The sequence below is a fragment of the Falco peregrinus genome, chromosome 9 (assembly GCF_023634155.1).
Source record: "Falco peregrinus isolate bFalPer1 chromosome 9, bFalPer1.pri, whole genome shotgun sequence".
NCBI classification, from domain to species: Eukaryota; Metazoa; Chordata; class Aves; order Falconiformes; family Falconidae; genus Falco; species Falco peregrinus.
In genome coordinates, this window is record NC_073729.1 from 31,649,736 (window position 1) to 31,671,600 (window position 21,865).

General features: G+C 45.0%; 1 protein-coding gene, 1 long non-coding RNA gene and 3 other non-coding genes across 14 annotated transcripts in view; all 5 read right to left on the reverse strand.

Annotated features, from left to right (window-relative positions):
* Positions 1-4,324: 4,324 nt before the first annotated feature.
* LOC106112420 (uncharacterized) lies at positions 4,325-9,673 on the reverse strand. Of its 2 annotated transcripts, XR_008748817.1 has the most exons (5): positions 9,655-9,673; positions 8,113-8,248; positions 7,111-7,246; positions 6,274-6,400; positions 4,325-4,919 (listed from the first exon to the last, which is right to left on the reverse strand). It is a non-coding gene; the product is annotated as an uncharacterized LOC106112420 (long non-coding RNA). The 2 variants fall into 2 exon arrangements; XR_008748816.1 differs by lacking the exon at positions 9,655-9,673 and having other exon boundaries at positions 8,113-9,602.
* On the reverse strand, positions 6,476-6,568 carry LOC129785217 (small nucleolar SNORD12/SNORD106). Its single transcript, XR_008748899.1, has one exon. It is a non-coding gene; the product is annotated as a small nucleolar SNORD12/SNORD106 (small nucleolar RNA).
* Positions 7,321-7,413, reverse strand: LOC114011737 (small nucleolar SNORD12/SNORD106). Its single transcript, XR_003553802.1, has one exon. It is a non-coding gene; the product is annotated as a small nucleolar SNORD12/SNORD106 (small nucleolar RNA).
* Positions 8,323-8,414, reverse strand: LOC114011736 (small nucleolar SNORD12/SNORD106). Its single transcript, XR_003553801.2, has one exon. It is a non-coding gene; the product is annotated as a small nucleolar SNORD12/SNORD106 (small nucleolar RNA).
* A 10,599-nt stretch (positions 9,674-20,272) lies between the features above and the next one.
* STAU1 (staufen double-stranded RNA binding protein 1) overlaps positions 20,273-21,865 on the reverse strand; it is a 32,817-nt gene continuing 31,224 nt past the window's right edge. For 8 of the 9 annotated variants that reach the window (XM_055813797.1, XM_055813794.1, XM_055813792.1 and 5 more), the window contains one exon: positions 20,273-21,269. In XM_055813797.1, the coding sequence (XP_055669772.1) occupies positions 21,182-21,269 (88 nt within the window). In that variant the 3' untranslated portion in view covers positions 20,273-21,181. Of the gene's footprint in view, positions 21,270-21,775; positions 21,819-21,865 lie in introns of all 9 variants that reach the window. The other variant, XM_055813793.1, reaches the window with a different exon arrangement.

Here is a 21,865-nt window from a genome sequence, read left to right on the forward strand (position 1 = left end):
GCAAGAGGGACATAAACTGCAGTTTTCTGCAAGATGAAGGCTGCCAGAAGACAGCCAGTGCCAAAGGGTCTCAGCCCTAACTGCACCTTACACCCAACACTTAGATGGGAAAGTGCCTGGGAACCCTAGGTGCTATAACAAACCAGCAGTCTCCACAGTGCCAAAACAGAGACTCAGGCTGAACCAAGACACTTGGCTTCACCCCACCACTGCAAGGGATCTGGCAAAAAGGGGTGGAAGAGGAACTGCAGAACAGCTCTTTAAAACCCTGGATGCTGTAGAAGAAACCCTTTGCTTCAAAAAGCCTTCCCCTTACTGCCTGTGGGGCAGTCTGAGTGTCCTGAAACCTGGATCTTCCTAGGGCAACCACAAAACCAAGTTTTGCTTCATTGCTGTCCAGGGTAACATCTAACCTGTCAACGCAGCTGATGTGTCAGATAACTTAAGTCTATCACTAAGCAGAGATGGAAGCAGAAAAAATAATGCAAAGAGTAGAAGCAGAAAAAATAACGCAAAGAGTAGAAGCAGCAATGAGTAAAAGGATTGTGCTATCCCATAAGCTAATGCAGCTACTTAATAGGTGGGTCTCAAAAATATAATAATCACCATGCAGTCAAAAAGATGCCTGTATTTTGGGGAATACAAATGTTAAGTGTGTCTCTGTGTATGAAAACATGTCTATTAAAAGCAACATCAGACAGAGAAATAATCTGTGGTATTTTCCTCTCAAATCTCATGGCACCAAGAAACAGAGCTGTTTGAGAAAAGTAAACATTTACTTAAACATACCAGCCTAGTGAGTGACTCCAGATTTCAGTTTTAGAAAATTACAGAAGTACATGCAGTATTGTCTCCTCCTGCTATAACTGACAGAACTGACAATTCTGCCTTAATCCTCACTGCCCTGTTCAGCCACTTCACAGCAGCAGAATATGACCTCTGGACATGCTGTGATTATCCTTTGCCAGCCTCTGAGAGCTAGTAGGGAGCTCTCTGCAGAGGAAAAGCTGTAAGCCAGCCTTCATCCAAAACATACCTCCTGGCCTTCATCTTCACATGCAAAACAACCAGCAGACACTCCAGATCACGCAGAAGTCAGGCAGGCAATGGGACAACAAATGCTAAGGACAGCTTTGAGGAGGAAACCTTTAAATTGCTTTAAATTCAGTGTTAAACCTCTCCCCCCGTATCTTTTATCAAAGGGCTATATTAAGAGATTTTCAAATGGGGTCATCTTCCCTCCATGCATGGGAATTTATGTAGAATAGTTTGTTTGATGGTTTCTTTATTAACCGGGAGGCCTACTTCATTACTCAGCTGTAACAGTTGTACTAGGAAGTCCACTGTAGCTGAAAAGTATTTGAATAACTTGTGGTTACACACCTGAAAGTTATCTGAGCCTATAGCACACAATGCTGCCGAGAGCCCACAGCTGGCCACAGCCAAGTTCAGCCAGCTCTCCGTTACCCAGGGTGTTTGGAGCAGCAGCTGTAGGTAGGATATTCCATACAGCAGAAAAAAAGACATTACGGCACTAAAGAATACGACTCCCCACAGCCTGTTTTTGCCAGTCTGTGCTCACCATATATCCTCATTTTCCTGAAACTCTGTCCAGACAGACTTTTGGTAAAGGCAGTCACAATCACATTTTTGAGCGCTGTATGTGGGAATTTGGAGCAAAGGTGTGGAAGGAGTGCTAGGGGATGCTCTCCAGACCCAAACTGGCTCCAGAAGAAAGACACAGATGTAAATTCAAGTCACAGCAAGGTACCCAGCTGTTTGCAGGCACACCAGAAACTCCAGCAGATGAGAGCTTTGAAGCAAAAGCCTTTCAGCACAGAAGACTTCCTCCACCTCTAACTCCTCTAAATAAGCGCCTCTGAAAGTTCAGATTTTACTTTCAGGGTTTGTCTCCACTTTGTCAAACTTCTTGTTCTTTCAGATAAGCTAATGACCACTGGTCCAGAGGGATATTACAGCACATTGCTATAGGGGTAAGGTGAAAGAATCCTGACTACATACACACAGAACAACCCAAATGGATGGTTTGGTGCAGAAATTCCATCTGGCCCTTACTAAGCTTTGGGCAACGCATGCTCACAGCACCCTCTACAGATGCCAGGTCAGAGAGCTCCACGCTGAAGTTCATATGCCATATGGTTCCTCCACCTAGCCTGTGCATCCAGGCTAGAGACCATTCACAGGTTGCCCACAGTGGATCCGTTATCCTCAGGCAGTTTTGTCCTCCATCCCTATGCATACATGCAAGAGCAGCAGTGCTTGAATCTCAACCCAAGCAACTTGCCTTGGAGAAGTAATAAAAACTGTAAAGAACATTTTCCAACTACATCTGTCCTTACAGCTCCCACTGGGCAACCAGCACTTTCCACGCCCTAGAGCATGCTTGCTGGTATGTATGCTCATTAGATTATGAAAGTAATTACATTAGCAGCAGTTCTGATCCCTCATCAATATGTTGTTTCAAGAGATCATGCTGCTTATACTAACGAGAAAAATCTCTACCCAGTTTTTAATGGAAGACTGCTTTGAATGCCAATTAATAGCTAATTCTCCATTGTTGCAGTTTGCTTCTAAACATACATGCTAAAGGCCACCATTAGCTCAGATACCAAATCCCCCCCAAAACCACAGTTTTTTAAGCTTGTAAGTAGCAGAAATAGCCTCTAAACTTGTGGCTGATTAACTTCCAGTCCAATATTAGAATATTAATTACACTGTTGCTACCAGGCAGTAAAAGTGACAGAGCAATACTTCAAATGCTGCAGGAAATCATTGCTTAAGCATTTCCTCAGCCTGTTTGCCATGCCTCACTTATGCCCTTGAGCTGCTTTAAGCCAAAGGTCACCACTGGACTACCCAGCTCACCAGCCCAGCTCACTGCATGTGCACCCAGCTGTACAGGCAGCAACCCCTCAAGCTGGCATCTAGCATGTATGACCCATCAGTTACAAGCTTCCTCAGGCCCAGAACGAGCAACCCAGGAAGCTTCAACAGCTGCCAGGGGAGCCCTGCTCCTCAGGAACCTAATGAGGCTGCTGGGGGGATTGGTCTTTAACCCCATCCAAAAGGCATGTACCTGCTGCGCTGCTTCCCAACAGCGGCATATGGGGAACAGCTACTTCATTAGGCCAGGGATTTGAATCCGATCCTGCTGAGACACTGCATTAATATATATCCCAATTCTTCCCACCAGCTTGATCTGAAGGGGCTATTTACTTCATTTGCATTGCCAGTGGGGTGTACAAATGGTACCAGATGAGGACCTGCATGAAGCATCTGCCACGGCCTGTTTGTGCATCATGCAGACACCACCAACTTCCAGGCTAATGGGCACAGCAGATGGAAAATGCCTTCTCCCTCCCTGCAGAGCAGACACTCCATTCAATCCTTTTCCGTGTGCAGACACCACACAGCACAGGTGCATTGACAGATTTTTCACCTCTACTGCTGCCAGATGTGTAGTCAATTGATCTGAAAGTCAGAGGTATAGGAAGCAATATGTTAGGGCTCCTGACCGCCTCTCTGGTATTAGGAAATTAGGTATTGGAAAAGCCTTTAGCTTCCTCTTTAGTGGTTCCCTACTTCAGCACTTGAGCACAATTCTCATTTCATTCTCCTGCTCTGCAAACCTGGAAGTTTGCCAAACAGCATCCAGGGGAAGGCTGCACGATCTGAATGAACATCTGCCATTAAGTCTCTCTCACCAGAAGCACAGTCACCCCCTACTAGCTGAACACACTGCACCAGGGAAACGTTCAAATCCTCACATAAGCTGACATCAGCTTCCCTACCTTCCCAGACTGCTGTCACCTTTCTGCAATTCATGTATGGAAGAATTTGCAAAGCCAGTGACTTACCTATAAACATGCTAATCTACACCTTTTAGCAGGCCAGCTAAAATCCCCCCACTGAATCATTTACACCAGCTGCTCTCAGCAACAGGATCTAAGGGAGAAGCTATGGGAGAGTCCTTGTCCAAACAGAGCCAAAGTACATACTACACCTCTCCCCTCAGTCCAGCACAGACCCGTTGTGGACCTTTAGCACCCAGCCGTTGTGTACAGAGCCATGCCTGTGACACTTCCTGCAGCACAGCAGCAGCCACAAGTCTCAGTGAAGCACTTTTACTTCAGGGTATGTGAAGCTACATTGCCATGAGATCATGCCCTTCTCCTAGCTGGAGGCAGCAGGTATGTAAAGCAACCACTACACAGAAGCACTGTTGCCACTCAACTCCCAAAAACTATTAGGAGATCCAGAAATTGGCTGTTAAAGGTGTGTAAAGAGAATTTCAGTCACCAGCCAAGTTCTACCCAGTACTCTTATTTTATTAAAAATAGGCTCTAAACAGTACAGAAATGTACACTGCGCTGCAGCATCAAAGACACCCCTTCCCCACTTCACAGGCTGCCAATAATATATTTCCAAACCTTTCCAGGTAACAGGGGAGAGCCAAGACTTGAATCCCACCCCCTCCTTACACAGAAGGCCATCCTCCCATACTTGACAATTGCTCTTCAAAGAGAGCATTCCTTGTTTTTAATAATCCTGGTAGGATAACAACAGCTGTTGTGATGAATGCAGCCCTTGCAGACAAAAACATCCAATTACATTAAACATGCGGCAAGTTCCAGAATCCATTGCAGTTAAACGCCTCATACCAAGGGAAAGAAAAATTTAACACCCTTCGCCCTTAAGCTGGCAGGACACATTTATCACTCCTGCTAGCTCTGAGGATAGACCAGAGCTGTTGCAGGGTGATGTGAATGCTGTAGCTTGGACAAGGGATCACGATCACAGGCAGCAGCATGGAGAGGGACATCATTAGCAGAAGACAGCTTTCTGCTAGTACACTGAAATCACAGCAGGTCCCAGGACAACTTCTGACAAATCTCAACCTGTCAAGAAAACAGCCAACATTTTGTCAGTCCACTCTGCCACAAACAGCAAATACATAGCTTTCAAATCCCCCCAAAAGAAACAAGACAGCTAGGGCTGCTCTGCAAACATCAAAAACTTCTTCACTGCTAGGCACTGCAGACAGGGTGTGCTCTTCAAACTGCATTGTTTGCAGTTTTGGAGCTTTTGGAGTAGTCCTTGATAAAAGCCTGGGGGAGCTGACTGAGAAGAGAATACTGGAATAAGGTAACATCTTTGGTCAGCTCTACCAGCTTCACCGTCTGACACAGACCATACTCCTTCTGAATTCAGGAGTACCATACAGAAGGGTTACATTTACACTCTTCACAGATACAGGCTACCAAGGAGACCTCATCCTCCTTGGAGAGATGATAGCTGCACAACAGGCACCTGAACAGTAACACAAGGCTGTAACCGAGTGAAGCCAGCAACAACAGCAGTTTATCCAATGGAAGAGCTCTGTTAAGCACATTTTCTACAGCATTATTGAAATCCTAATTGGACAGCCAAATTTTCAGACTGCACATTGTTCACCTTTTAAAAAAAAAAAAGTAACAGCAAAAGCAATCCCTCTCTTGCAAGTAGACACACTGCTGGAAGCTAACTTTGATCCACATTTGTCCAAGGCATTGAGAGAACCTCCCATTGGGGGGTGGGCAGGAAAAAAAGAAAAACCAAAAAAAAACCCCAAAAAAACCCAAAGCTCCCCGACTTCAAGCACCACATTTTAACACTGCTTACGTGGGGCAAAACAAAAAAGCTATGCTAATGCCCTCAAAGTTAAATTGAAACCTGTCAAGAGCTCTCTACCATTTACTCAAGATCTTCTGAAAGCAGGAATTATTTCACTTTTCATCCTCACGTCTTTTACACATCAGATAGTGTTATACAATCACTGTCACTGTGGTATGGGCAGACAGCACCCTCCAGTGCTGCCCACCCCTCAAAGCAGGGAAACTACATGTATGCTACACACAGTTACAAGAGTGTGTAGCCTCAACATACAGCCACATGAGGAACAGAAGCATCTTGCATCTGTGTAATCAATCAGTTTGGCTAAAACAGAACTCTGCATAAGCATTGCCAATGCAATTGGGGGAAAAAAAAGTCTAAAGCTCTTCAGCTGAACATTAAAAAGGTAATCAATGACTTTGACAAATCTCACATACAGAACCACGAACAAAGTATTAATCCTTTCAGGAAAGATGGTAAAAGGAAACTTAACCTCCAGGGACACTTAACTGGTCAAGCACTACAGAAGCAACTGCCCTGCAGAAAGGTGATTTTCCCTTTAAATTTAAACCAACGAACACAAGTGGACCAAAGACTTACCATTACAGCCTTGTCCAAGGAACACATATAGTGGAGCAAACCAGGCACCTCAGAGTTATCTCTGCCAGCTACAGCCATCACATCAGGCCTCCCAGGGGCTCAACACCCCCACTGCCTCTGCAGAATGCTGTGAGTAAAACCAAAGGGAACAACAGTTAGCACCAGGCCCTGCTGGGGTGTGGGACACAGCAGCACTTCCCCTGCTGGTGCATCAGATGTGACCTGGCTTGAACAGTTAAGAAATCAACACTGTCGCTCTGATGGGGAAAAAAGTTCAGTCATCACTTACACCAGCGAAGCCCAGGGCTTTGGTGGCTGCACACTCACAGCAGCTGCACCACATTCCCACCCTGCCTGGCAGATCCACAGGGACCGAGTGAACTAATGGCAGAAGAAGTAGAAAAGCCATGCACACTTGGTGTATATGGCCACCACTGCCCATCTGCAAATCCCCTCACACTCCCTTAAGTTGGCCAGCAAGGGGTGAGGCAGAAAAAACACCACCTCTCTTCCAAAGGGACTCTGCAGTCAGGCTGGCTCCTGTCCCTTGCTGGGGAAGCTGCTCTGAGCCACACCTACCTGCATGTCCCCATGCAGGGTGTCCTTAACATAAGCTCTGAACAGAATGAATGCATCAGGGAAACAAACAGGACAGAGCTTGTAAACCACCATCCTGCACCAATAAGGAAAACTTCTGTACTTCACCTCTACATTACCTTAGGATAATGCTCAAATTTTACACATCAGTAAAGTATCCAGGAACAACTTCTTACAGAAAGGTGCTTGCTCACCATCTTTAATTTAAACCAGTGATCAACAGCTACATTAAGGACTTACCATTTTTACTTGCTGAAGGTTCAGGCATGGTGGAGCAAACCAGGCAAATGCCCTCATCACATACTTATTTCCATCAGCTACAGCCATCACATCAGGCCTCCCAGGGGCTCAACACCCCCACTGCCTCTGCAGAATGCTGTGAGTAAAACCAAAGGGAACAACAGTTAGCACCAGGCCCTGCTGGGGTGTGGGACACAGCAGCACTCCCCTGCTGGTGCATCAGATGTGACCTGGCTTGAACAGTTAAGAAATCAACACTGTCGCTCTGATGGGGAAAAAAGTTCAGTCATCACTTACACCAGCGAGGCCCAGGGCTTTGGTGGCTGCACACTCACAGCAGCTGCACCACATTCCCACCCTGCCTGGCAGATCCACAGGGACTGAGTGAACTAATGGCAGAAGAAGTAGAAAAGCCATGCACACTTGGTGTATATGGCCACCACTGCACATCTGCAAATCCCCTCACACTCCCTTAAGTTGGCCAGCAAGGGGTGAGGCAGAAAAAACACCACCTCTCTTCCAAAGGGACTCTGCAGTCAGGCTGGCTCCTGTCCCTTGCTGGGGAAGCTGCTCTGAGCCACACCTACCTGCATGTCCCCATGCAGGGTGTCCTTAACATAAGCTCTGAACAGAATGAATGCATCAGGGAAACAAACGGGACAGAGCTTGTAAACCACCATCCTGCTCCCACTCAGCCTGCACTGATGCAGCTTGCAGATTCCTTGCCCTGCTGGTTCCTGTTCACTAGCCACACCTGCTACCTTGGACATGCTGGAACAGCAGCAACAGGAGGCACAAAGGACCTTGTTGCAATGCTTCTGCACGAGGAAAACTGTACTTTCACCTCTACATCACCTTTGACTAATGCTCAAATTTTACACATCAGTCTCCAGGAACAAATTAGAAGCAACTTCAATACAGAAAGGTACTTGCCCACCATCTTTTTTTTTTTTTTTTAATTTAATTAAAACACGTGATCAACAGCTACTTTTAAGGACTTACCATTTTTACTTGCTGAAGGCTCAAGCATGGTGGAGCAAACCAGGCAAATGCCCTCATCACATACTTATTTCCATCAGCTACAGCCATCACATCAGGCCTCCCAGGGGCTCAACACCCCCACTGCCTCTGCAGAACGCTGTGAGTAAAACCAAAGGGAACAACAGTTAGCACCAGGCCCTGCTGGAGTGTGGGACACAGCAGCACTCCCCTGCTGGTGCATCAGATGTGACCTGGCTTGAACAGTAAGAAATCAACACTGTCGCTCTGATGGGGAAAAAAGTTCAGTCATCACTTACACCAGCGAGGCCCAGGGCTTTGGTGGCTGCACACTCACAGCAGCTGCACCACATTCCCACCTCCCCCATTACACCCATGGGCAGCAATTCATGCAAATCCTTCCCTTGAAAGAGCTGGATGGTTGGCATGCTCAGTGGGCTCATGGGACAGGGGAAACTGCAGAAGTCCAGAGAACCACCACTGACATACGGGTAGAGCACAAGTAGCTCCACAGTAGAGCACAAGGCAGCAAGACAGATAGAAATTAAAGGGCGGCAGGCAGAAATAACAGGTTATGCACCCTTACAGGCTTAGGCTTTATGGCCATGTGAGACTTCCACCTTGCCAACACAAAAGCAGGTCACATATGGGGCAGTAAATGCTGCGGTCAGATCTCAGGTAGAGGGAACAGCTCGGCTGAACATGGCATCGCCCATGCGGTGACCACCAACGCACACCTACCAGCAAGGGGCAGGGCTGGAAAGTACAGAACCAGCGTCCCCTCCAAGGGTGGCCAGGCCAGGCCAGCCCTGCCCCACGCAGGGCCGCAGCAAAACGCCGTGTGCCTCCAGCGAGGCCTGGTCCCAGCCCTGCGGCCACGGGGCACCCGCCAGGGGCTGAGGCCATCAACCCATACCGTGCCCAGGCCGCAGGCTTCTCGCCCAGCTGGATGTGCCACCTGGCACAGGGAGCGAGAGGAGGCACAAAGGGCCCGGCCGCATGGCTCCGGCGGGAGGCAGCGCTCTGCGGCCCTCCCTGCGCTGCTGCCAAGCCTCACGGGACACCGACCCGGCAAGGCCTTGCAGGAGCAACGCTGTAACTCTTTAAAAAAAAAAAAATACATAGTTGTATATATATGCACTTTCAAACAGTGAGAAGCGGTTTCTTTAAGGGCCTAGCATGGCTCACCTGCCAGAGGCCGGGGCCCCGCCCGCACGGCACGCAGGACCCCGCTGCGCCTCAGGCGCGACCTGGCCTGAGCAGCGAGCGATCCCCACCGCCGCCCGGCCGGGGAGGGAGCTGCCCCCAGCCCCGCCAGCGCGGCCGCCCACCGGGAAACACCACCGGGCCCGTGTGGGACCGGGCCGGAGGCCCCGCGGCCGAGCGGAGAGGTGGCCGTGCCGCCAGCCCACGCGGCCGCTCCTTCAGCGGGACCGACAGGGAAGCGCCGCCGGCGGCCGCCTAAAGCCAGCTCAGGCGGGCAGGCCCGGCGGGAGAGGACACCCGCACCCCCCAGCCCCGCCACCCGCCCCAGCCCACACCCACCTCAGCCTCACCGGAGCAAGAGGGCGACGAGCCCCGAGCGAGGCAATTTATAGGGCCCCCGGGCCCGCCCCGGCCCCGCCCGCGCTGAGGCGGGAGGCCGGGCTCCGGCGCCATGTTGGGCGGGACCGCGGGGGCGGCCCGTGCCCCCGCTCCGCTGTGCTCTCGCCGCCGGGGGTCTCTCCCGGGGGCGGCGGGGGGCAGCGTCGTTAGCTCGGTGCTGCGGCGGGCGGGGGGCCGGTGGCGGGGCGGCGCGGTGCGCCTGGCAGCGTGGGCGGCCGGGGCCGCCATTTCGCGGCGAAGGGCTGGGCGGACCGCGGCCGCGCCGCCGCGTGCTGGCCGCCTTCCCCTCATGGCGGTGCGCGCTCGGAGCCCGCAGCCCGCCCCAGCGCCGCGGCGGGGCCCGGGCTGCCTCTGAGGCGGCGGGGCGGCCGGTTCGCCCGGCGGCTGCGGGGCTGGGCCCCGGCCCCAGCCATGGCCCCGCGGGGCGGCCTTGGCTCCCGCCGCGCTGCCTGGAGCTGCGGGGCTCGGAGCTGGGCGAGTGCTGCGTGGTCCCGGCCTTGGGGCGTCGGTGCAGCCAACGGGCTTTGCCGGCATGGGCCGGTGTGCTTTTGGAAATTAAAAAAAAAAAAAAAAAAAAGGGTTTGAAGATGTTTAGTGGTTTGTCCACAGGCATGCGCAACATAAAGCCTGTGATCAAACCTTAATCCGGAGCAGGAGCCCCCAGACAGTTTAATTCCAGGACTGCCTCCTTACACGGCTCCTTTCCCTCCAGTTTAATTCCAGGACTGCCGCCTTGCACCGCTCCTTTCCCTCCAGTGTAATTCCGGGACTGCCTCCCTACACCGCTCCTTTCCCCCAGCTCAGGCTCCTGCTGATGCGCACCTGGGTTCCAGCTCGGGCCTGTCGCTGGGGCAATGCCTATGGCGGGCGGACCAGCCCAGCAGCCGTCATCTTGTTTTTAGGTGGCCACAGACAGGCATGTGATGTTGCATTAAAGAGCTTGCCTCGGAGTAACCTGAGGAATGAGGCAGCAAAGGATGTGTCTGCAATGAGAACGGCCTGGCATCTCGCTTGAGCATTGCTGCGTGCAGTGATTTTAAGCTAGAAGTTCACTTTGAACATGGGGTATGAATCCAGTCACGCGCATCCAGTGGACTCCTGCCGCATGACGTTCTTGAATACCCGCTGACGGTCTCACTGACCTACACTCACACAGATTGTGTGCATCTGTTCATGTTCTGAAAGATCAGCCAGACACAGCGTTTCATCCCTCACCAGTGGTCACTGTATAGCAGGGATGCCACCGTATGATTCGGAAATGTTCTGCAGCCGTGACCCTCTTGCACAGCACCTCCTGGGGAAGGGAGGAACTATTGTCGCTAGAGTAAGACCAGCTAAAGAGATTGGGTTGAAATGGAGTCAAAGTTTAAGAGGCAGGGGGACAGGCAGAGGAAGGCACAAAGCCATATGCTAGTTTTACATCAGCAGGGTGGTCTTTTGGACTAAACACAGGAGCTGAAGAAACCTGAGTTAGTTCTGCAATAAGCAGCTGTGGTCTAGTCTAGTTCAGAATCGTGTAATTGCTCCATGCATTGGGGTTTTCCATTTGCAAAACGCACACTGGTTATGTCAAGGCACCAGCCATAGCTGTTCAGTTGCTCACTCTCAGTTGTATGAAGTGTTAGCATTGGGTGACTTGTCACATCAGTGCTTCAGCAAACCAGCTGTTACTTCGGTATCAAGGTTTTACTAACTAAACAGGGATTCAGTGACAAGGGGACCAGATCAAGCTGCTTGACAGGCGAATATAACCTGTGGGACCAATGGAAGGGGTGGTTCAAGGGTGGTGCTTGAAATGTGATGAGAACAAGAAAAGGCACGTGGTCAATTTGTCAGCTAGTTTGCAAACACACGGCCAAGGCTCTGCAACTTTGCCTAGAGAAGCCATGTGAGATATTTTAGACACTCCAAAACAAGCCTGTCTTAGTCACCTCCTTGTCTAGTAGTATCTACAGACATACATACTGCAAGTACATATATAGGCCTTACAGTATGTTTGGCATAACACTGCATAATTCAGCTACCATTAAAATGCTTTTTCCAAATTAAATGTGTTTGTAGGCAACTAATTCTTGAAAGCAGCTTATCAAACAGGACTTGTGGAATAAATCTCAATCCCATTAATCCAAGTTCCAGAACACCAAAAGATGAAAAGACAATCAAAGGAAGGACATTTTAAGAGGATTACAGGGAAAACTAATCTTGTTACACTGCAAACCCATGTCACATGTGCAACGCAGAAGAAACCTTAAATGTGATTTGTGTTGCCTACCTTGCCAAGGAAAGAAAAATGGGAAGGTCTGGGACGTTGAACAGCTGCAGCAGAACTTAATGTCAAATTTGTTTGATTTCACTGGGCTTTATTCTCCTTGGCAGAAACGTGTTGAAAATCTCTTCAGCTAGATGAGTTCTTCAGCTCAGTCAGGGCTCATTGTAGCAAGACTCGAACTCAGGAAGTTCCTCAAGAGGCAGCAAAAGTCAGAACATCCTCAGGTTCCAGTTCTCCTTGTTATTTACTTATGGAGGAACCTCTTCTGTGGGGCATTGCTGGCCAGAGCAGCCAGCCTGTGAAAGCTTTGCCTCACAGCTGATCAGCAGGACTTTTGGCTGCAGGACAATTGCACCCTTTTCTTGCACAGGGTGGATATTCACTGCAGCTGCAGGCAAGAACCATGTGCTGGGGCTGGACCTCTCCAGTGTTGTGTCCCTGTGTTTGCTCTTGTAGGAGTCATGCAGGAGCAGTTCCTCCGTCTAACCTTGCAAGAACGGCCAAAGTGAAGGTAAAAGGTTAAAAGGCACTTGGTCGCATGTGTTTTTTTAAAAGCACCACGATTTCTAAAGAATGCTTTCGTATTGTATGCCAGGCTTCACAGGGACATGTTTTCAGCCTCTTCCAAATGCCAACACGGAGTGCTAGCACAGAATCAGTCTTTTTCTCTAGGAAGGGAAAACCTGATGAAAGAAGAAATGCTTCTGAATTGCTAAACAAGACCTTGTTAATCTCATGGGATGATTAAATATTTCACATGCCAGCATCCAACTGCTACATTGTTACGTTTGGGGTTCTTTTTAAATCAGAACTGAATATGAAGAAATTCAAACTTCAACTGGGATGCAGCCTCTGACTTCCCCACATAATAACCTCAACTAAAAACCCAGCACCAGATGCCTCCAATATTCAGGCAAATTCTAATACAGATTGTAGTTTTCCAGCATAAAATTTTGTAATAGATTTTTTTTTTAAAAAAAGTATGCATCAAGAAAGCCCTGAAGAGATCTCTCTGAACTGTTGGGTCAGCAATTTCATTGTAGAGCACTGCAATAATAAAATAAAATGGCGCACTGACAAGGTATTGAAAAAAAGTCTTAACGAGCATCTGCCAAATAATACACACTGGTCATTTGGAATATGAAAAATTCCAAACACAAAATTCACAGAATGGATTAAAGGGCAGTAAGAAAGAAACTGCTGTAGTTTAGTTGTGGAGCCAGAATTTTTCTAGCCTGGAGCTAAAACTAGACAGAAATTAAGACTGTGAATGACCCAGCTGAGTTTCAGCAAGAGACCCAACAGGGAGATGTATTCAGATTCACTAGTTTAATGGGCCTATTTGCACATAAATGAGCGCCTCTTTTATGGTTTCCTACAGACTGTCAAGGGTTTCCTTCCAGAAATGATAGAAACAGATCATGGCTACAGTGTGACTGTAGCAGGAACTTCAGGGCTCTTTGCAGCAGCAGAGAGGTCGGATCACCAGGATCACCAAAGCACTCCTACAGAGAGATCCCAACATTCATTTTCTGATGAATGCAAACTTTCCACAGGGATGCTGTGTTTTTTTAGGGTATGGGCATTGCAGCGAGTCGTGGGGTGAGCCAGAGAACTCCACCTTGCAGGACTAAGTCCTCTGCTGATTATATGCATCTGTCCAGGTTTACCCTTAAAATTGATCAAAACGTTTCAACAGTATTTCCAAGCTCAGATAAACCACTTAAAACACGGAAACAATAAATGCCTGTTAGACGAGCAACTGCCTTGTTAACAGCTTTGTACTGAGGATACAGCAATTTCAGATGCTGCATGACACGAGTAAAATTTTGCAAATTTATGGGCTAGACTCTACAGAAAACGTTTTTGGAGGGAGAAGGGAGCTTTGATGGCTTACAGATTTCTCTTTGATTATTAGCAAATGTTTTTTACATAGGCGTTGATGAAAGACACTGTTCTGACAGAAAGAGATGGAGCAAAAAGACAGAGGAAATTGAAGACCAATATGGTGTTAACTTAAAAGTCACTTTAGAATTTACATCCTTCTTTATCTTGCAAAAATATCCAAGTGTTTTTAGTCCATTTACATGAGACAAGCTTTTCAGCTGCAGTGTTGAAAGAACACATGCAAGAGGTCCAATACCTTACAAGACTTTTCCTTTTCAGTTTAACTCATATGGAAATGCTTTGGTTCAACAGATAAACAGTTTAGTTAATCTGCAGTGTATTATTAGCTACAATCAGGAGGCACCACAAGCCTTGCTAGTGGCTTCTTGGGATCAGGAGGTGTTATGGTAGGCAGACAGGACCAAGAGAAAATGCATCTTGTAGGAGCTGACCTGTTTTCAGAGCAGTGCCTGGAGTGATCTTTCAACAGCACCATTTTTTGCACTGGGGTGATCTTTCAACAGCACTCCAGGGCAGTCAGGTGAAGAGCACAGGACCCCACACAACCCTGAACGTGAGTACAGCATGTGCTCTGACTTCCACCCGAGTTTGGAAGAACACCTCATGGAACGTTTCGTTGACACGTGTTTCCCCCTAAGGAAAGGAAAGATACTTCATATACCTCACAGATGTAGGAATCTGTCCATCATGAGCCAGATAACCTTCAAGCCTGCTTTAAGAGATGTTAACTGTTCTAGGAGTAGGATCCTGTTCATGGACAGAAGGGGAGGAAGACAGTAGGCATCTTTATGAAGTAGGAAGGGAGGGGTGAGTATGCCACATAACTACAGGCCAAACCAGCTTCCCAAAAGAAAGTGCCAACAAAAAATACTGATAGACAAGAAAATGGGAAGGAATGGCAGCATCCACAGGGTATCTGGAAACATCATTCCCTCCCTGGGTAGCCCAGAAGACCATGGGCTCAAGTGCTTGGGGATGCAATATGTGCAAGCTTGTGCACATTGGTGGTTTGAACACTTGCCACGTGCTTGTTGAAGTGGGACTAGCTCTGTTTAATGTCCAGTGTAAACAAAAATGCACCACATTCAGCATGTGGCAAAAAGCCATTAAAATCAGTGAAGTTATATCCAGCTGCCTGACGAATGATGAGAGGTCTGCATTTGACCCTGTTTAAGTATCACTTTAATCTAGGTACATCTTCCCTATCTGCGTACAATTATGGAACAGCAGAATGGGGAGGTGTTAGTGAAAAACTACTCTTAAAAATCATTTTTTCTTTTAAATAGAAATCAGCGTTGGGTTTCTACATCAGCCCTTTACCACACGGAAAAACAAGGAGTTAAAACACTCACTGAAAACACCAGTTATCTTTGAGGTTACACAGTACAAGAGAAAGCACAACAGTTATTGCTAAGATTGCTTAAAGAGAGAATTATTTAAATGTTTAGCCTTTGTGAGTTTGAAGTAGCCCATTTTCTTCAAGTTTTTATCCACTTTAGTAATTAAAATAACTTGGTGGCTTAACATTTTAATACATAATCTTCTCTGTATCTACTTAACAAGCTTTAACGGGAATTTACAAACTTTTTATGCAAATGTAGTGGCAGTTTGTAGGACAGTTATACTGAATCTTATGTACAACAAACTACCAATGGATTCATTTTCCCAGAGATGCTTTCTTTTCCCAGTTGTTTTTTCTAGGCAAGAGCTATATGGCCCATCTCTGTTAAAACCAAGCTACTGTGTGAAAACAGAATGAAAGCAATACCTAGCAATCACACCACAATATGTATCTGTACTGTGATGTACTTGGTTGTGGCTTTAAAATGTTAAAATTGGCAATTTGGGAGATTGTACCCATGATAAAAAGGAGAATAGGAAATAGGAAATTATCTGTAGAGATACCCAGTTGTCCCCAAACAGATTTTGCATTTGGACTTTGACATGAAAAATATCAGAGCCTTTGTCCCTTAACACGGGGTTGGGATTCCCTAAAAAAAAAAAAAAAAAAAAAAGGGTATTGAAACATAAAGTACTATCTTCTGGTTGGAAATAGAGAAAAATAAGAGAATGGTAGTAGAGAATGAAAGTATTGAAAACATGCTCTGTGAAGAGTATTTTCTGCATCGTTAACATGGGACGATGTTTTAAAATCTAAAACATTCTCTATTAGCAGCTGGCTAAAAGTGTGAAATTGGAAGTGTTAGAATGAGTAAAGTTTAAAAAAACGATAATATTTTCATTTCTGATCAAATACAATTTTGTTGCATTAGGATACTGCTAGTGGTATACAAAATAATTTGAGGGTTTTTTGAGAACAAAATACACTCTTGGGTAAGTATGATTTGCCATCTGTATGCTTTTATTCAGTTCTAATCCAGAGATTAAATGAATACCCTAGAAATTTGCTCTAACAACTTGATTTTTTTTCCCCAGCCTCCTTCCATGGGATATTCAGGTTCATGCTCAGAAGTTCCTGGGTATTAAAGTATTAAATACTATTAAAGTACATATCCAATCAGCAGGTAAAGGGAAGACACAGCAAGTCACAGCCACAGAGATGAAGTTGAGTATTCTCAGGTTTGTAATCACCTCTGGAGCAACAGTTCTTTGTCTCAGCTTAAACAGAGTCATCATCTAAATAAAATCACTTAAACATAGAAGCCCTTGAGGAAGACCTAACATGGAATCACACTTACTCTGTTGGTTTCTATCTGCAGACTTTCACAATAAAAGCAGCAAACTGTTATGTGGTTGCTTCACAAATGCAGACTAGTGAAGTGGTATACACATACCCTATCCCTTCCTGCAGTTAGGCACTTTTTGAACCTCCACCATTTGTCTTTATATATACTAGGACAGAATAAAACTATTTTTAACTTTGATCAGTGGGTTAGAAAAGAATTTTGGTTTGATCCTTAGGTAACACAGTAATTGCAGTGGAACTCCAAGTACTGCCACATTTAACCCTGATCTATGTTACTAATACTTGGCTGGAGAATTGAGAACCAAGAATAACTCCCCTGCTGACTCCAGACTCACCAACTGAGTCCCTTAGGATAAATCTTTTCTGAAAGAAATATCAGCTGTCTATATCCAAAACCAAACCAAACCAAAGCAACAACCACAACATTATGGGAATGTATTTTACTATTATTGAATAACAGGTATCGCAGTGAATCCAGGCTGCTTCTCATTCTGTAGGCACATTTTAGCTATCCTACAGGTCAGCATTCCCAAAAATAAATTTTGCACAAATCCTTTTCTTTAAGCTCTCCATCCTGAAACCAAGAATTAAGGATCATGAAATGTCATGTTTCTTCCTTTGGGGAGTCAAGAGTTCCTACTAACAAAATATTCTGCTTTAAGAAAAAAATACCCTGACCAATTTTCATTATTCCCTTTTAACTTTTTTGTGATGCAGTCTCACAAAAAAGCTTTGTCTCAAGGACAGCAAACTGACCCATTCAAGAAAGCAGATAATACTCCACAATCCCTGGTTGAACATGGACTCCCTTCCTGTGTGTACCCCAACTTCAGAGCGCAACTTCTTACTTAACATAGGAGACTTGAGCAGCAGTTGTACAGCTTGACAACACAGTGCTGGAAAGGTTTCATATGCAGCACATCTACAAAGCCACTCTTCAGGTTCTTAGATGAGACATTCGACTGCATCTCTTCAAAGAACAGTGGCACAGTGCAATTCTTTTGACAAGAGCCACTACAAAGTGCAGCTGTATACTTGTACGACTAAGAAAAGGCTTGACGGAAAGCAATGCAAAAAGAAAGCGGTACGAGTGCTTTCTTTCCAATACCAGAAAATAACATTGAGGCTGGAGTCTGTCAAAGTCTAGGCGCGTGAGGGAGTACAGACAGGACGTTTTCTTTGGTGAAAGAAAATGTGTTACTTACACTGTCTGGTCTCTGCTGATCTTATTTACAAGCTGAACTGTTGGAAAATGAACATAAATATTTCCAGGATCTGTTTTCCAAACTCCAGCTACCTCTCTTAAGCCTGTGTGCTCTGCATTTGGAAGCAGGATGGGCAGGTGCTAAAAAAGGTCCAAATGAACAAGACTGAAACGCACTGATACTCAGTGACTCGTTCTGCCACATTACTTCTCCCGTCCCCCAGTGACCTACCTCCTCAGGAATTGCCCTCACAAGTTACTAAATCAGGAGTGGAAGCCCCGCAGGATCAGACCTCCTTCCTCTGCACCTTGCAGCAGTGACCCAAGGGCAACCTGACTTGCAGAACACTGGCTGGAGGATTTAAGAGGCTGGGTAGTAACGTCGTAAATACTGAAAATAAACAAGATCATTGTAGCAGGTGTTGTTAGTTGTTAGCACAATAGTTACGAGCCCGATAGATCGGATTAAATACCGTTTTCCTGACTCCCAATTGAAACTCATTAAAGGGAAGTTTTCTGTAGCTGAACTAAACATTCTGAGTGCAAAATCTGACAATTTACTAAATGTGCAGCAGGTTCTGGAACACTCAGATTAGTAGTGCCATATTATTATTAATTATTATATTATTATTAGCGCTCAAAAATACTTTCTGAGAAACATAGGAAAAATGCATTAATTTACTAAAAATGTGGTAATTTAAGCAGAGTCAAAATAATGGGGAGAAAAAATGCCTGGTAAAATCCACTTGTGGAAGAACAACCCCAAGCAATAAAGATCTGAATATGAGAAAGTAATTTTGGAATGGACTCTATACTTAAATTTTCTATAATGGCATCATTACTGAAACACATGGCATGAAGCCCAAGCTAACGTAAACTAATATTCATATTTAAAGCTCCAGCTCATTCACTTGCAGTCAAAAGGTTTCCTAAGATCAAAACCAAAAGTTCAAAGAATGAATCCAAGAAGGTGAGGTGTCTTGCGGACGGCACTTTGCTAGTGCTGAGAAATGTAAGCTTTGTACCAGTACTAGTCTGCTAGACTGCTGTGGTCAGAGAATTTCACCTTCACCTCTGTTTTCTCATATTTTTATTTTTTGTAGAACATTTTAGTATCTGTTGAACAGAAGTGTCATATAAAGCCTTCAGGTGATCACATATAATATGTAGCCATTCTTTCTAGCCTTCGCTCCGTCAAGCACAGGGGAGACAACCAGAAAAGCAAGCGACGGCAGTGCTCCAGAAAAAACACTTTTATCTCGAACTCACTTTGGCTTACCTAGAATCCACACAGTGACCTGAAGGCTTCCATCATGAGGCTGTGACTACAAGGTTTTTGACAAGAGAACCTTCTCTTACATAGCACCTCTAAGATGACAGATGCATTTAAGAGTACTGAAACAGAGGTATCCACGGCAAAGTACCTTACATCAGGTAATACGGAACACAGCACTATCAACAAATGAATGCCGCAAAACAGTCAGAATAGGCTGTAGTCCCACCTAAAGAGAAGACTCCTAAGTAGCAGCGGATAAAGGCAGGGAGACCATTTACACCCACTCTCAATGTGTTTTCCAACATAAATTCGTAAGTAGTTTCTAAGTTGTAAGAATTTGCAATACAAAGCCTCAGCCTAGCAAGTTTCTTTTAATTTTTAAATGTACAGCATTTTAGTTCTACAAATGTAAAAAAAAAAAACAAAAAAACCCAAAACAAAACCAAACAAAACCCAAACCCCAAAAAACCTTTACAATGTTTTTTTTTTTTTGCTTATAATGATCAAAACCAACTTGATTCAATGAAGTCTGGTATGCAGTTAACGTGGCCCAACTGCTTTCAATAATGCAAATGAAGTGGCCGAGACATTTAGCTTTGAGACACAGCATATGCAGTAACGGCTCTCTGTGACAAGAGTTACTACACACACTGCAAACAGGTGTTTAGGAAGTGCTGCTACAGATTACTAGTTAAGTACACACTGAACGTAGTCCACATCCAAATGATACACTGTCATGTGTCAGTCTACGGTGCCAGCTTTTGTTGCCAGAGGGAAAGTTTTGTTTTGAAAGTACTACTCCCCAAAAATTACTAAGTGCAAGGCAAGGTTATGATTCAAATTACAAGCAAACAAGGAAACTTAAAAGTAGAGACTTAAACTTTGAAATCATACCAACCTGTGTGCCAGGTTTCTTGTCATAATCGTAACTTTAAGCTCCCATTAATACACTTGCACTAACACACTGTGGCACAAATACCAAAATGTACCCACGTTACTTTTGAATTTCCTTGACCTTGCCAGGCTTTCACATCCTCCACATTACTAAATAGTAGTTATTTATATGTAATTGATAACCATTGTACAGTTACTCCATAGCTTTACAATACTGCCCGTACTATATCACAAGCATTACAAATCCTATAAAAAAGCAGCCCCTGTAGTGGCATACAAGAATAAATTAACCAAAAAAAATTTAGTATTACCATTTATTGGTGACAAACACTACGTTTTACTTACATTCCATGGGGAGAAAAAATTCCAGCGTAAACAATGAACTGAAGCAGTACTTAACTTGCAAGGCTATCGTGCTTTACCTGGACCATATGCAAAAAACTTTATTGCACACAGTTCAGTGCGCAATAACACAACATCAAAAGCAACACAGTTTATATATAAACATAGGTAATTTTTTTCAGCCCTACATGGAGATGTAATTAAACAGTATAAAGCACTCAAGGAAAATCAATCTGCAGTTTTATATGCACTACACTGAGATCATATCCTGTAATGTAGTGAGCCGTGTGCCATCTATACACGCAATCCTTAAAACATAGATGACAGATCATTTAAAGTCATGTTGCATTCGAGTTCCCCTACCCCCCCAACTCAAGAAAACTAGAAGTTAACCAAAAATGATCAAACAAAGTTTAAAATTCCTAAAGTGTTTTAATTCATTCAACCGTTGGATAATTAAGCTAGGTTTGCGAAAATATTGGACTTTTTAAAATGGTGGGCACACAATTTGTTTCCAGTGAAACGGTGCTATTTCAATAAAAACAAAATAACCACATACACGGATATGATCTTCCCAAGTTAGTTCACAGATAACATGTCAGTCTCAGAAGACAAAGTTTCTAAACTGTGCTATTGTTCTAGATACAATTAAGAAACTTTTAAATGAAAAATTTATAGTGTCATTTCAATCAAAACAACATAATGAAACTAAAAATTTATCACTGTTTGAAGAAAAAGCAACGGTTATGATTTAGACACTACAGTAGGTTGTAAAGACTGTAGCACTCTAAAACAGTTAGGTTACATTAATAGGAAGCATTTGATTTTCTCTGGTGCTTTCGGTTTGGGTCCAGTCAAAAGCCTTTTTTAGGCAGTGCTGTCCAGTGTTTGTCCCAAAGTGTTTGAGTTAGCTGGTTTGAGAAGAGGATCACTTTCCATTTCTTGTTTCACACATCTACAAATGAGAAAACACCTGTTACTTAGGAGATAAAATACAATTTCCATGAGTAAGATGCTTCTAAATCTGATACAAAATATTTGAGGTGCATATATATAACAAGGTGTTTCCATATAAACGGCCTCCGTTTTCAATCAATTAGCACTTTGTTAATTCCGCCATTTCGACAGCTTATTATCTAAGTGAGAGGCTACACTTATTTTTTTTTCCTGGTCAAAGGGAGTAATTTTCAGTCCCTCCAGTTTCTGCTGAAAGCAAGCTGTTGATACCTATAAATCGTTTACATTTTACATACAGAAGATTTCTAGAAAGAGAGGAGCAGCTGTAACACTTCAACACACTGCAAAGTCACACTATTTACAAATATACACGAACAAATCGTTTAAGCAGAGGGATCACAGTCCGAACTCCTCTGTATCACAGCTATTACAATTTATCCCCTTGTTCCTGCTCAGTATTTGCATTTGGCACATGAAAATTACAGGCTTGATCACAAAACCTACCCTCTTCTCCTCCTGAAGAAGGTAACAGCCCATTTTAACTTTTCTGGCAAAGAGAAACACCGTCACATTTTATTTGTTTATAGAACATCA